Source organism: Lissotriton vulgaris, chromosome 6 (genome assembly GCF_964263255.1).
Source record: "Lissotriton vulgaris chromosome 6, aLisVul1.2, whole genome shotgun sequence".
NCBI classification, from domain to species: Eukaryota; Metazoa; Chordata; class Amphibia; order Caudata; family Salamandridae; genus Lissotriton; species Lissotriton vulgaris.
In genome coordinates, this window is record NC_141694.1 from 70,631,208 (window position 1) to 70,646,891 (window position 15,684).

At 45.9% G+C, this 15,684-nt stretch overlaps 1 protein-coding gene across 3 annotated transcripts in view; it reads right to left on the bottom strand.

The window, feature by feature from the left end:
• Positions 1 to 15,684, bottom strand: part of LOC147706804 (calpain-1 catalytic subunit-like) — an 815,105-nt gene that overhangs the window by 222,499 nt on the left and 576,922 nt on the right. For all 3 annotated transcript variants that reach the window (XM_086925934.1, XM_086925935.1, XM_086925933.1), the window contains one exon: positions 9,072 to 9,140. In XM_086925934.1, the coding sequence (XP_086782060.1) occupies positions 9,072 to 9,140 (69 nt within the window). The remainder of the gene's footprint in view (positions 1 to 9,071; positions 9,141 to 15,684) is intronic.

Sequence of the window (15,684 nt, forward strand, 5' to 3'; positions counted from 1 at the left end):
TACAACCCCCGATTATCGTGCCTCCTGTGATTCCTCCACAACCAGCTCCTCTTCCGTTGGCTGCTGTTCCTTTGGCGCAGCCCCCTCAGGGGCCGCCAACTTTGCCTTTGCCTGCTACTTCTACGTCTGTTCCTAATGCTCCTCCTGCTCTGACTCTGGATTCTTCTCCGTCTTCCCTTATTCTTTCCTCTTCTCCTTCTGCCAGACAGCGAATGACTCCTGCCGTTTCTGGTTTCTTTTCTCCTTGGTTGGGACAACTGAGTATGTCCCCTGCTACAGAGCGTAGACAGTCACGTAGTCAATTGCCTGACTCTAGAGAGAAAGAGATATTGGATCGGTTGGCGCATAAATGGGTTACAGACCCGGTGCGATATGAGCTGGATTCTATTATGGATGTCTTCCATCAGTGGGAAGCATCAAAACAGAGATACGTTTTTCAGAAAATGTGTGTTTTCCTTTGTGAGAAATTGGAGGAAGATAATTCGGAACGCAATATGTCTGAGTTGTATCGTGTGCGGTTCGAGTTTGCGAAGGGCACAATTGTGGGTTCTGATGTTGAGAAAGCATTATTGTTGTTTAGGAGTGAGAGTGTGTCCCAGTCGTTGTTTGACTCTGAGGTTAAGAAAAAGGCAAGACAGTATCCCATGAGAGAGGCCCCGCCCAGTTTGGAGGGAAGGGGACGCAAATGCTGTTCCAGCCATTCTGCCACATTTTCAGCGTGTGTGGGTACATGTCCCATGGAAGCGGGCTCAATTTTTGGCTCCTAAGCAAACATTGCCTGACCCCCGTAAAAATCCTGCAGGATATTACAAAGAATTATCACAGACTGCAGGCTCCTGCATCATGAATTTAGCCGATGTAGACATGTTGTTTGGAAATGTTGTTCCACAGCCTTTATGGGGAAAGATTTGTCATGCGGATCATGATCAAGAGTTAGGCGACACATGGGTAAATATTGCCGCTGCTGATGCTAGACAAGTTGGTGGTGCTAAACCTGAGCCCTTAGTAGCAGAACTTCCCGGTAGGATTATTACGTATATGAAGACTCTGATGCCCGAATTGCGTGTTAATTGGGACAAGTTGTCTGCATGCAAGCAAAAGAAAGATGAGACTGTGTCTGACTTCTTCACGAGGTTCGAGGAGACTTTTGTAGATCATAGTGGTCAGGAAATGTCTACGGAGGGTGGCCAAAGATTGTTTGTTGACAAATTAGTACATAATTTGCTTCCTGAATTATGTAATAAGTTGAAGGATTCTGAGAGTGCTTGGGCTGTTTCCACGTCAGCACAGATTTTAGCTACGGCCCAGTACTATGAGAATAGGCGTAAAGATGAGTTAGAGAAAGCGGACAAAAAGACTAAGGAATTTAAGATTAAAGTCCTTCTACAGCAAGCTTGTCCAACACCCCGTAATAATAGTCAGCGCGACTACCAGCAACCTCAGCAATATTCGAGGAACTCGCAAAGAAACGAGTCTTCTCAGCAACGTTTACCGTATGGTCCCAATCAGTGTGCGTATTGTAAAGAAGAGGGTCATTTCAAGAGTAGTTGTCCGGTTTTGTTACAGCGTACGAATGGTGCTTCTGGTGCGAGAGGTCGAGGCGTTCAACAAGCTCCTAGAGGTAGGGGACGTGGAAATTTCCCCCAGAACGCACGTTCCTTCCCGCTTCAGAATTCCATGAATAGTTTCGACCAGCAGAATAACGCATTTACTAGGACGGCTCAATACTATGCTGATGACTATTATGCAGAAGATGGGTATGTAGAAGGTGATGATTGCTAGGACAGCTATGGACAAAGAGAGGGAGTTGTTTCAGTTCCAGTAGATCAGAGTGGGCCCTATGTTGAGGTGATTACATCAGACGTGTCAGAGTCTTTACTGTTGGATACTGGTGCTACAAAGAGTTCTATTATGCACTCAAAACTCCCTGGTGCACCTTTGTCTGGCGAAATGAATGTTTCAGTAGGTTTTTTTGGCGCCCCGGTTAGGAACCCGATTTCTAGTCCTATGTCTCTTTCTGTTGGACCTTGTGAATTCAAAGCACCCCTCATTCTTACAACAGGTTGTGGTGAAAACTTGGTGGGATTAGACTTGCTGAAAAGATTATATGCGACTTTGTACTGTTCTCCTTCGGGAGTACAATTTACACTGGGTAAGAAAGTGGTTTCTCCAATGTATTTGTCGAAGGATAAACTTCCGACGGAATTGTCTTCTCTTCCGGATATTCTTTGGGCTACTGGCTCCAATGATGTGGGTCTCTTGGAAATAGCGCCATATGTTGTGACACTGAAAGCCAATGTTAGAATGCCGCGCATTCCCCAATACAAGATCTCTAGTGAAGGTGAAAAGGCGTTGTTAGCGATTATTTATGATTTGATTGAGAAGGATGTAATTGAAGAGACAAGAGGCAACATTTGTAATAGTCCTGTTCTGCCGGTTCTGAAGCGTACTGATCCTTCCCAGCCACCTGTTTACAGATTTGTGATTGATCTTAGGGAGGTCAATATGATTGTTGTGCCGCAGTTTCCCGTTGTCCCTGATATTACTGCCCTATTGACTATGATTCCAGCTTCAGCCACTTGGTTCTCAGTGATTGACTTGAAGAATGCTTTCGGCAGCATCCCGATTGCCGAGGAGAGCAGGGATATTTTTGGCTTCAATTTAGGAGGCCGAAGTTTCCGCTTCAAACGCGCTCCTCAGGGCTACTGTGAAAGTCCATCAATATTCAGTCAGGCTCTAAAATCACAGCTTGACACGATTGTTTTATCTGATGGCGCTGCTCTTATTCAGTACGTCGATGATTTGCTAATACTGAGGATATTTGTAAAGAAGCCACATTGTCAATTTTGCGTCGTTTGTGTGATTTGCGCCACAAAGTCTCTCTTTCGAAATTACAATATTGTCGACAAGAAGTAACCTACTTAGGTCACCTCTTATCGAAGGAGGGAAGGAAACTGACCCAAGAAAGAATTCAGGCAATTGCAAAATTGAGTGTCCCAAGGACACAGAGAGAAGTGTGTGCTTTCTTGGGCATTACATCATATTGCAGACAATGGATACCGAATTTTTCCTTGTTGGCCAAACCTTTGGTGGCACTAACTTGCAAGGATACACCGAAACCCATTCCGTGGTCTGAATAGTGTCAGAAAAGTTTTTCCGAATTGCGTGATGCATTGTGTTCGGCTCCTGTGTTGGGTACCCCCGACTACAGTAAGCCTTTTACATAATATGTCCATGAGAAAGAAGGTTGCGCATTGTCAGTTCTGACACAGTCTTTTGGGGACAAACAGCATCCATGTGCGTATTTTTCGGCGACTTTAGATCCGGTAGCTAAGGCGTTGACAAGTTGTTTGAGAGCTACTGCGGCAGCAGCTGTCTCTATTCGACAGTCTGCTGGATTAGTAATGAATAATATGCTGATTGTAATGGTCCCGCATGCAGTGGACATTCTGTTAAATAAAACAAGGATACAGCATTTGACTAGTGCTCGATTGTCAGGGTATGAGCTGACACTATTGGCAAGTTATGTGCACATAAAGAGGTATAATGCACTAAACCCAGCCACATTATTGCCGAATTTAGCTGAGACAGATGAGGATAGTGAAGATCAGCATGACTGTTTTCTGAGAACAGAGGAAGAGACGAAAGGGAGGATAGACCTTAGGGACACTCCTCTTCCAGAGTGTGATGGTACTTTGTGGGTTGATGGTTCGTGTTTCAAGTTGCCGAATGGTGATACGACTGCAGCGTATGCTGTGACGACTTTGCATACTATTGTTGAAGCTGCACGTATCCCCCATAATTCAGTGCAAGCAGCAGAGTTGATTGCACTCACAAGAGCATGTGTGTTGGCGAAAGGAAAACGAGTGAATGTGTACACGGACAGCCAATACGCATTTGGTGTGGCTCACAGTTTTGGACGATTGTGGAAAGAACGTGGGTTCCTGACTTCGCATGGTGCTAAGATCCAGCATGGTCAGTTGGTGAATGAGCTTCCTGAGTCACTGACCTTGCTGTTACAGGTTGCAATTGTGAAATGCAGTGCGCACAAAAAGGTGACAAATGATGTTGGTCGTGGAAATGCGTTTGCGGATGAAGTTGCGAAAGAAACTGCTAGGAATGTAATGAGTCGAATGTATGTTGCAGGCCCTGCGAGATGGATTGGTGACGTTGGTATGTGTGAAGATACGATTGATAGTGTGAAGTCCATTCAAGCTGGAGCCACGGAGAAAGAGTTGAATGAATGGAGAGAAAGTAAGGGTAAACTGGATGCGAATGGTTGTTGGATTGAATTGTCAGAGCATCAGAGATGGTTGTTACCCGATGCGTATGTGCTTGCAGTGGTGACAATGGTTCATGGAATGGCTCATATCAGCGTGAAAGGGATTTGTAAGTTGTTGGCTCCATATAGCAGAATGGTGGAATCCCGAAGTGTGCAGAGAATGTGGTCAAGAATTGTATGGTGTGCCTGAAATACAACCCTGGTAAGGGAACCCCAACTTCAGCTGGTCATTTTGCGCCTCCAACGTATCCGTTTGAGGTTTTGCAGCAAGATTTCATCCACATGGAACAATTTGAAATATGTACTCGTTGTTGTTTGTGCCTTTTCAAGATGGGTTGAAGCATACCCCCTGAAGGACAATACTGTTTTGTCCACAGCCAAAGCCCTTGTCAAAGAGTTTTTCCCTAGATTTGGAATGCCTAGAATGGTTTGGAGTGATAATGGGAGTGAATTTGTGGGTCGAGTGATGAAGAAAGTGTGTGAGGGGCTAGGCATTCAGCAAACGTTTCATGCTGCAAATCACCCCCAATCAGCTGGACTAGTAGAGTGCTATAATGGCACGTTAAAACTGAAGCTGGCCAGGATTCAAGCAAGCACAGGTCTTAAATGGCCTGACGCTCTGCCCTTGGCACTCCTATCAACGAGAATGACTGTTCACTATAGAGTGGGACTTAGTCCCTATGAAATTGTGTTCGGCCGCCCTGCCAACATATGGGGAGTGCCAAGGCCCACCAGGTTTAGTGAAATAGAACATCCAGTACTGCTTGATTATCTGTTTGAATTGATGGCTAAATTGCGTGTTTTACACCAACAGGTTCACAACACTCTACCTCAGGCCTCTGAAGCTCCAGGGCATCCTATCGATCCTGGATCCTACGTGCTGGTTAAGAATTTCCAGCGAACAAAGAATTACTAGCCCCGGTGGACCGGCCCTCATCTAGTTCTTCTCTCGACAAGATCTGCCGTTCGAGTAGAAGGAAAGAAACATTGGGTCCACGGCAATCATTGTAAGAGGGTCCTACTGCCTCTTCCGTACGACCGGTGGGTCCAGGAGGGAATCGCTGACTCTGAGGCTGAGACTGTGCCTCGTTTTCTACCTTTTAGCGATGCACATATAAAAGGAACAACTTCTGAAAAGGAGAGCGACAACATTTTGCAAGAGGCTGTGCCTCCGTCAATTCGATTGAACACTACGGAGCCTGAACTCTTATTTCAAGACCAGACAGCACCTGGTAGAAATCGTTACAATTTGAGGCCAAGACCTATGACTATGGACAAATAAATTTCTTTTTACTTTTTATTGTGCAGCTCTCTCATCCAAGAAACTTGCTCATTTTTGTTTTTTGAACAGCCATCCGGTTCTGCTGCTAGGGTCGCGGTTGCCACAGTCTTTGGAGTTTAGCTGGAGACGGTTAGGTCGACAGTTCTAGTTGGTTCAAGGGAGTTACCCTGAACTGACAGAAGCACTCTTCAGCAGAAACACCCTACCACCGCGGGCAGCAAATTAGAGAGGATGGAGTTTTCTGAGATGGAGAGACCTGCCAAACGAATGAACTTTAAAGATAAAATGTGTATATTAATGTCAAAGAAGAGATCGGTAATATGTTGTTTCTTTATGTTGCTTGGTGTCATGATGTTTTTAATAGGAAATGTTTTATACACTTTTCAAGTTTCATTTGCGCCCACTACTCAGCCCATACCTCCTCCTACTGTTTTCGTGCATTCTTTTCACCCCCTGCCTGAACATGAGTCCTCAAGAAGATTAGAGTTTATTAATAACTCTTTCATTCAGCTTTTACACCAACACCAATTAGTAGTGAACACGACTAACTGTTGGGTGTGTGGTCTTATGCCACATACGACAGACAAGGGTATCCCATACTTGGTCTTACCATTTAGCTATAATGGTTCGTTATGGGCATTCCAAACAATGTTCATATTCGCCATCGAACCGTATTCCCCACATTCCATGAAGAGTAACTCAAGTAACAAAGCATTGGTGGTGGGAATTGCAAATATGAGCAGAACAATTGACTCGTATAGAACGATTCCTAAAGATGAGTTGCAAGCTTATGTTGGATGGAATATTACGAAATATGGAATTGCTTTGAGTGAGAACCAGCGAGCGAAGAGATCCTCCTCTATTTGGATTGTACCCCATCAGGGTCACCTATGTCTGCAAGGTAATGGCAAAAATCCCAGAGCTCAGTTGGGGAAGAGCGTCTGCACGGAAACATATGTGTTTGCATCTCGAAACTCCCCTTCGTTCTTAGCAGCTAATGGTACTTATTTCATCTGCCATGATAGAGCCTATACATGGTTGCCCCCTGACTTCTCGGGCACATGTTTTGTCTCGTTCCTGTTGCCTCCCACCTACACGGCTGAGGCAGATTACCATAGGACAAGGATAGTTAGAGGTGTCATCAGTAAAGAAGACACTGCAGGACAAGAATTTGGAGATTTTGCAAAGGATTTTCTGCCGTTTTGGGGGCCTATGGTGAACAGCAGGAACATAAGGCAATTGACAAGGGTGGTTGAATCCACTATAGTTGAAACTGCCGGTGCCCTTAGTAATTTGACTGCTGAGCTCCAGTCGGATCGCCTCACGACGCTTCAGAACAGGGTCGCGTTAGATGTCATACTTGCAGACCGTGGTGGGGTATGTAAAGTGATCCAATCAAGTTGCTGCATTTTCATCCCCGATAACGCTCCGACAGTATACCAGGCCATCTCCAAATTGCATAAGACCTCTGAGTCCATTCACGTGGATGAAGGAGACTGGTCCTTAATGGGGTGGTTCTGGGAACTGATAATTGCCTGGGGATGGAAGATTCTGATAGTCATTGGGATGATCCTAGCCATCCTTTTTCTGTTCTATTTGTGTGTGCAGTGTGCTCCTGCAATATGTGGCCTCTGTGCTACATCATGTGTAAGAAAACCTGTATCAAGAGATGAACTAAGTAATAGGATGATGCTACAGCAGCATCTCAATGACTTTATGAATACAGACCTGGACTCAGATTAGCATGAGTATGGGTTATTGCCTATATAAGGGCAAAAGGAGGGTCTGTGGTACTCAAAATTCTGGACCCTGCTGTTGTGTGGTACCGAAGCTCTACACTCGTGTCAAAAATATCATCGTATCATGACGATTTTGGTATTGGCAGACCGGTAATGATTGATTGAGATACTATGCCTAAGCATTTGCGTCATGATCGAGTGACGAAATCACCCTGAAGTCGTAGTTTTTGTCTTGAACCCTCGGGTTCCATTTTGTGAGCGGCATCCATTTTGTGATTGCCCTTACATAGCCAAATGACAAAGGCTGAATTCGATCTGAAAGGACACGTACACCTTTGCTGACTCCTCTGTGACCTGGGCGAGCTGACTCCACTGCCTGAAGCCAAACCTGTTCGGGCAGTTCTTCTCCCAGTGGCCGAATGAGATTAGTATCAAGGCACAACATGTCATAAACCGTTCATCGCACACAAACTATGTCTAATCTCACACACACCTGTCCCTGTTTCTTTTTTATGACCTGTTTTACAAGGAGGAGGTGCCTGATTTTATTAGGGGTCCGTCGATATCTGATGGAAGTTCTGGGCCTTGCCGGGTTCTCTATCATGAACTGGACAAACTGAAATGTGGGCTTGTCATCATGACTCTGCTTTTTCTTAGTAGTAGAAATATTTGTATGACCAACTGTAAAACAAGGAATTCTTGCCTGAAGCTTATTATTTTGTATAAAAAGAGAAGGCTGGTTCTGTAAAAACGAGCAGTTTACTGAGAACATACATGCTGTTGTACTTCTAGGATATCTGTTACTGGTTGCAGCCAATAAATACGATCTTTGACTTCACCTAGAAGACTCTGTGTTTCTGTAGTCTGAAACAGGAAGGACTCGAGGTCTTTGGGTGTTCTCCCTGGCACCGCCGGGTCCATAAAAACCCGGTACCTCAGTTCAAATAATTTTTATTGGGTTTTTTCAAGAAAAATTAGAACAGAAGTGAAAATAAAAAAAACACACACTGGCATGAGTTGATAAGCAATGTCAAATGAGATTATAAATGATAATTATTTACAATTAGAAATGAAGGAAAGAATTACAAAAGAGGAGGAAATTACAAATGAAGTGACAAATGGAATTGCGGTTATATTGAAGCCACAGTTTGACCGTGTTGCTGACACGTTTATGTAGTTTAGCAATGAGGTCGTTTGATAGACATACATTTGGAGCTATAAATGTTTGAATAATCAATGTCAAGGATATAATGTCAGAGCATCCAGTACAGTATTAATAATATTCATAATCACATATCCTGTTCAATCTTGATGTCACTCTAGAATATCTAAACAGCAGGTAACCCACATATCTTCCCATATCGTATATATGGTATTATATTAAAGACATTATGCGGATAAAGTGAAGTCTGTCCAATGTGTTACGTTCCCTAAGTGAAGGGACAGATGAGAGGGTGTTAGTTAGGGAAAGAGACCTATAGGGAGAATGTCCTATCACCAGTTGTATACTGGTTATCATCTAAGGAGACAATACAATGTATGCATCAGACTCCTGTGAGGTCGTTTGGTTCAGCGAGGGTCATATTTAAATGAAGGGACTTCCATAGCTTCCTATGTGAAGGACGCCAGGGCAGGTATTACCCGCCCCTCTGAGAAAGGACAACCATTCTTGACATTTCCTGAAATAAACTTCCTTTGAATTCTTCCAGTTATTGAGTATTATTTTGCCGGCAAGCGTAAGCATGATTACTGGTGCCAGAAGACTTACCTTCCAATGCTGCACCTTCGTCCACACAATCTGGAATTCGACCAGACCCAGCGTGGCGTTGCCGTCTTTCTGTGGAGGCATCTAGTTAAGGAAAACATGCCCAGAGCAGCTATCATGTTTTGTGCTAGTTTTCAGCAGGAAAACATGTGGGTGTTATGGAATAAAACAACAAAAAAGTGCTCAGCTACTCAGTCCATTCCACCTCAAATACGTGTCTTGTGAGGCCACACGCTCAGTGTGTGTGTGTCGAATGACCTGTTAAGTTCTGATAGACAGTTGGCCACGCTACCAGTTACCACAGAATTCAAACTCTGCTGCCAGGCTTTCAAATGACATTCCAATGTTCTTCTGGGATCTGTTACCTTTCTCGGGCAAACATGCTGCCCGTTTTTGTGTTTTGTTGTTTTTTGGATGGCCAAGAGCAGGTACTGGAATAACAATTTATGTAAAATCCATTGTGTTCTTTTTTCACACAGCAAACTGCTTCATTGCTTTGAAAACCATGTGGTAATAGTAGAGACAACTTTAACATTCCTTTTCTATGTTTTCATCTTACATCTGTTTCTTTGATTTTATATTCCAAGGGCTAAAAGGAATGGATTTTATTGAATTTTCTGATTTTCTTTTTTACCCATCCTGGCATGAAAATACCAGCCAGGCCAGTAAACTACTGCCCTGGTGGCAGCCAAATCTGGTAGTTGTAGGTATGATTCATCTGACTTGAACCAATGGCCATGAACACATCTGAAAACAAGTACTGGTAAACATATAGCTTAGGAATGAGGCAAGTGACATTTGATCAAGGAATAAAAGCTAATAGCTTTCTTAATAGCGAGGAAAAGCACAGCAGAGGATCCCAACATGTTTGAGAGTCTGTGCAGCCTTGCCAAGTTTCTCAGGCAATGGGAACAAACTGCTCCCATCCAGGTTTTTTTTCTATTCTGGAACTTGCAGTGTTGTTCATCCAACTGTAAATCTAGGACTACAAATCCAAGAATGCTAAGAAAATCCCTGTACTGGTGTAAAACATGATGTTAATTATTCTGGTATAAGACACGTTCTTGAACAGTTTCTTAATTCTAGGCTCTCTTACTAAGATATCAAAATTGAGGCGGAATTTGAGTCAGGAAGGAATGGCTAAGGTTAATAGGCGGGAAAAGCCATATCTTCAGATTTTTCAGAAAAAACTTAAAATCAGCTTCATGGCAGACTTTATCATTCAAAGAGGTCCAGCTTACCAGGGCCACCTCTACATCCTGCAGAGTTACTCTTGTGGAACTTTGGAACCATAAGTCAGTTGGAATGTAGACATACATGCACCCGGGATACTTGGACTTGTGGTTGTGAAACAAACCTGAAAAGAAGTCATGTACTTAAGGTGTGCTCGTGCTGTGTGAAAAGTGAACACCATTGCGTACTCTGAGCAATAAGTCTGCACAGCCGTCTCAAATGGTGGGAGGTCAGAGCTGGCCGGCACACTACGATGATGTTACAGTTTGTTTTCAGTTTCAAACATGCACAATGTGTGCTGTTTGACCAAAATAAATGGTTGCAAATAGTACAGTTTCACCAATGTGGGCTATGCCTCAGTTTACAATGTTGCCACATAATGGTATTTAGCTGCAGCTAATTTGAACTAGGATTTGTGGTTGGGTGGATTTTATTTGAGTTTTTATTTGTACTTTTTTTAACCCCTTCCATGCTGGTGACGAACCCCAGCCGTCATGCACTACGGTGCTCGTGTGCTGATGACGGCTGGGGTTCGTCATGGCCCGCCCGTGTTCTGCCGGCGGCCGCACACGGGGAAAATCGCGGCCGCACGGAAGGGGTTAATAAACCAATCCTCTTCTGAAAGATTTATAGCACATGAAATCTAACAGAAAAGTAATGTCACTTTAGTAGTACATCAGAGTAAGATACATTATTCTGAAACACAAAGGTGATGTTTGAAAGCCTCTGGTGTCTTCTTCGGTTGCATTACAATGCATCTTTCCTTTATTATTATTATTATTATTAATATTATTATGTTTCTTATATAGCTCCTGAATCGACCCCCGAAGGGGTTTCTCCACGCTTGCCTTGGGAACCCGTCCTGGCTTTTCCCTGTGAGATAGCCCCTACAGGGCATCCCCGAGGTGAAAGCCAGGCATCCCGCCGCGGGGGGCCGTTGTGGAGATTAAGAAAGCTTAATGCCCAGAGTTGCAGAGTGTGAACCCATGATTAGGTCAGGCACCGAAGCGAGAATTATCGAGTCCATGGACATTTGAGCTCAAGACCCTGCTGCGTCGGGAATTGAACCCTGGTCCCGGGTCTGACCTCTGCTTCAGGGTCTGCCTGCTCTAACCAGTGAGCCACACTTCTCCACCTTAATGAACTCCCAGGCCAGTTCCCCTGTAGCTGAGAACACAAATTGCCTAGACCACTTTCAGGCTAATTGGACCTCATCAGTGAGGCAATGTTAAGTCTTGTCCCACAGCGAGCACAGCGTGGTCCTCATTAGTGAGGCGCCACCTGAGTCTTGTCCCACAGCGAGCACAACATGGTCCTCATTAGTGAGGTGCCAACTGAGTCTTGTCCCACAGCGAGGACAACGTGGTCCTCATTAGTGAGGTGCCACCTGAGTCTTGTTCCACAGGAAGCAAAATGTGGTCCTCATCAGTGAGATGCAGCCTGAGTCTTGTTCCACAGGGAGCACAACGTGGTCCTCATCAGTGAGGCGCTGCATGAGTTGTGTCCCACAGCGAGCACAACGTGCTCCACATTAGTAAGGCATCACCTGAGTGTTGTCCCACAGCAAGCACAACGCAGTCCTCACTTTTTAGGTCTCGGCTAAGCGCGCGGAAGCGCGTTCTTGCAGAGAACCTTTTGTCGCAGTGTCTGCTTTCCAGGAGGCAATCCTGGCCGCGCGCAGGTGATTTGAAACTGACACGTGCACAAGTACGAGCGCTGAGCGAAGCACCAACACAACACACGCATGCGCATACACAGAAACACACACACAAGCGCACACGCATGCACATACATACAGAACCCCCCCCACGCATACACACACGCGCGCACACACACACACACGAGTGCACCGACCCCCCCCCCCCCCTCCTTTTGAACTTACTGGGGCAATCTCGGGGGACTCCGCTCTCAGCACGCGGCAGGGGCAGGCAGGCAACTGGCTTATTCCTCGTGCCCTTTCCGCAGAGTTGACGCTGTGGCTCTTACCAGCTCCTTTCCCGGGGCTCCCTCTTGGTCAAGAGAGCCCCGCAACACTTGCGCAACCTTCTGCTGGCTGCCCCGGGGCTCTCCACCGCTCACAGGAGCCCCGGCCGCGAGATGCATTTCCTCCGCCTGCCTCCTCTTCTGGTCCGGACGCGACCCCGCCCCCGTCACAGGCGACCTTGCCTGACTTCCGGTGGGGCCGCGGCGGGATTCCGGGACAGTAAGAGTTTTTTTTTTTAATGTGCTCAAGAAGCTTTTTTTGATATTGCACTAAATTCTTCAGCTGGATGTTGACGTTCGTCTAGAGTACTGGCATTGCACTCATTTAGCACTGTGTTCTGTACTATAGTTTTTTCAGTTATATTGTCCTTCCAAGCCTATACTTGTCTAGCTTCTTGTTACCAAGCGCAACTCTCTCACTCCCGTAAGCGTAGCAGTTTGGTTTATTTGGAAGGCTTGTTTTGCAGAAAGCATTGGGTTTGAGTAGTGCTTGTGCACGTTGTAAAAGTGGCACAAAATCATTTGTTTTTCACAGTGAATCATTGTGTTTGTAGATTTCATACCTACACACACCTGGCGATTTGGCACTGTGCTTACTGGTTGCACCTCTGTGCTCCCCTGTCTGTCATCCCGTTTTTGTGCTGCTCTCCTGACCCCCCTCCACTGGGTGGTTGTGCTTGCTGTCCTGACCCCCCCTCATTGGTTGTGCTTGCTGTCCTGACCTCTGTGCTCCCCTGTCTGTGTTCGGGCTTGCTGTCCTGACCCCCCCTCGTTGGTTGTGCTTGCTGTCCTGACCCTCCACCCCCCCCATACTCGGTGGTTGTGCTTGCTGTCCTGACCCCCCTCCCCCACTCGGTGGTTGTGCTTGCTGTCCTGACTTCTGTGCTCCCCTGTCTGTGTTCCGGTTTTTGTGCCTCTGTGCTCCCCTGTCTTTGTTCCGGTTTTCGTGCCTCTATGCTCCCCTGTCTGTGTTGAAAAAAAGTAAAAAAAACTTCTTGGGCACATCTACTACGTTGCCTAGTTGATACTGTTTTTCACTAGCGTTGGCGAGCACCTTGAAGCAGCTAGGCGCTGTACAACCCATTCATTCATTCATCCATTCAAAGGGTGCTGCCATGAGGCATTAGTCCCAGGGGTATCGGCATAGGGCGATCAGTGCCATCCGTAGCACTAGGCTCGTTCTCCAGGGGGCACCTGCTTGAGGCAGTCTCTTGGCCTGGGGCACTATCGGTGAGTAACGGCCCTGGTTCCAGAGAAGTGCCGCCTCTGCTGAGGATTGTGGCGTGTCCTCTCTTGTGTTTACCTGTAACCAACCTAGGTCAGAGGTGGGTGTCCAATTGAATTAGGGGAGAGTTCAAAGCAAACATGCTATTGTTTGTTCTCGGTGGTGTGAGTGGAGCTCGTCTGGAAGGAATAGGAGGGGAGGCGAGGAGACTGGGGCAGAGGAGCGCGCCCCCTGGGCCTCACAGAAGCCCTCCAGTGCAGAGTGTAAGAGAACCTGGCATCCGCCACCCTGGGACTCCGGCTAAAATTAACCGCCAAGCTGCGGCACGCCAGCCCCAGCGGCATTTCAACCCGGCACCCATCGGAGCAGGAGGGAAGAGGGAGCGCAGAGACCCCGGCGGGACAGCATGCCCGTCGCCATGAACTTCTGCATCCCCGTCAGGAGCAACAGCAAATTCTCATTCGACAATTATAAAACCGTGAGTACCGGGCTCTGGGCCTCGCCAGGGTCACGAGGCGCCGTGCATATGGCATTACGTTCTTAGACTGCAAGCAGCCTGGCTGCACTGCTATAAAACGTAACGTACTATAGCGCTATACACTGCGTACATTCAATATGGTGCTACAGCTCTGAGTAGGTTTGATATTGCTATAAAATTGTGAGTTACAAAATTGCTATCACCCTAAAGTGGTTACATTATACATATGGGCATATCATTAACGTCTACTCTGAAAGGATAGATGGTCGAGTGGTTAATGTACCGACTGCCAGTTCATATCACAGCTTGCTCATTTAATTTAACGGTGTGATCCTGGGCAACTCGCGTAATCTCCTTCTTCCACAGTTCCTTTACTTTCTAGGGCTCGGCATGACAATGTCATTTATTTATGTCTTCAAAACAAAAATATGAATAAAAATGTCATGAGCAATGCCAATGGCTCTAATTTAAACAATGCCGAGACCATTGCATTGTAAATGCTTGTTAATTTTAGTGGCACTAACTTGTAATGTGTTCCAAAGCAGTAACCCATATAATTCTGTCTGATTGTTATGTAAAGTAATTTCTGTCTATGATTGTAAAATGGTACCCTAATTCACAGGCATTCCCTGATGCTACACTTTATAACACTGGAACGTTGAGCCATCTGCTAAATAACATAAAGTTGTCCAGGGCCATTAACCCATTCGGTGCTGAGGACATAACGGTTATGTCCTTGGCTGTGGTGCTGGTGTGCCAAGGACGTAACTGTTATGTCCTCGGCACACCACTGCGTCCTCCCTCTGCTGTAAACATGGATTTACTTTTTATTTTGATAGTCTCAGGAGATGGTGAACGCTGACGTCATTACATTGAAAGTGAAACGGAAATGAGACGAATGTCTTGTTTCAATTTAACTGCTTCAGTGCTCATGGGTTCACTGTGCCGGCACAAATTTCTTACCACCCAGCATTACCCTCAGTCTCCGAATGAAAATGATACCTCACTTGTGTGGGTGCTTCAAGCAGATAACTTCAAACGCTGAGTAGACACCAAAGTGGGTCTAGCATGGCAGTTTTTTTCCGTAAGTTTTTAGGCTGACTCTGCTTTGGGCACCCACACAAGTGAGGTATCATTTTTGTTGGGAGACTGAGGGCAAACCTCGGTGGTGGGAAACTTGTGCCGTGCGGTGATCTCACAACAGAAAAAAATTTCAGTTCTCTGTCCATCATCCTCTTGTGTTTGCTTTGTTCTCCCTACGTTGGCAGGGCGTGCCCAGATGTTGCTCCCTTGCTCACTTTGCCACTGTATTCAAGCTTACCTGGCTAATAAGGGAATACCACCCCCAAACCAGTCCCAGGATGCTTGTTTCCAGTCCAGGGAAGACTGGGAGGTGAATGTCTGAAAAGTTTTAGATCTCGGTCCATCACGTTACTATAAATGCTTTTTCCCCCTAAGTTGGCAGGGTATGCTCAGACGTGGGTCCCTTGCTCACTTTGGCACTGAATTCAAGCTAACCTGGCTGGTGAGGGGCATTACCCTGAAACCGGTTGCAGGATGTTTGTTTCCAGTCCAGGGAAGACCTGGCTTGGCAGTTCGGAATTGACTGTTCCCTTGAGGAACTGGGTCAAGCCTGATTTGCATACGGCTGGGTCTGAACTGGGGTGCCAAAGTGAGCAAAAGTACAATGATGGACT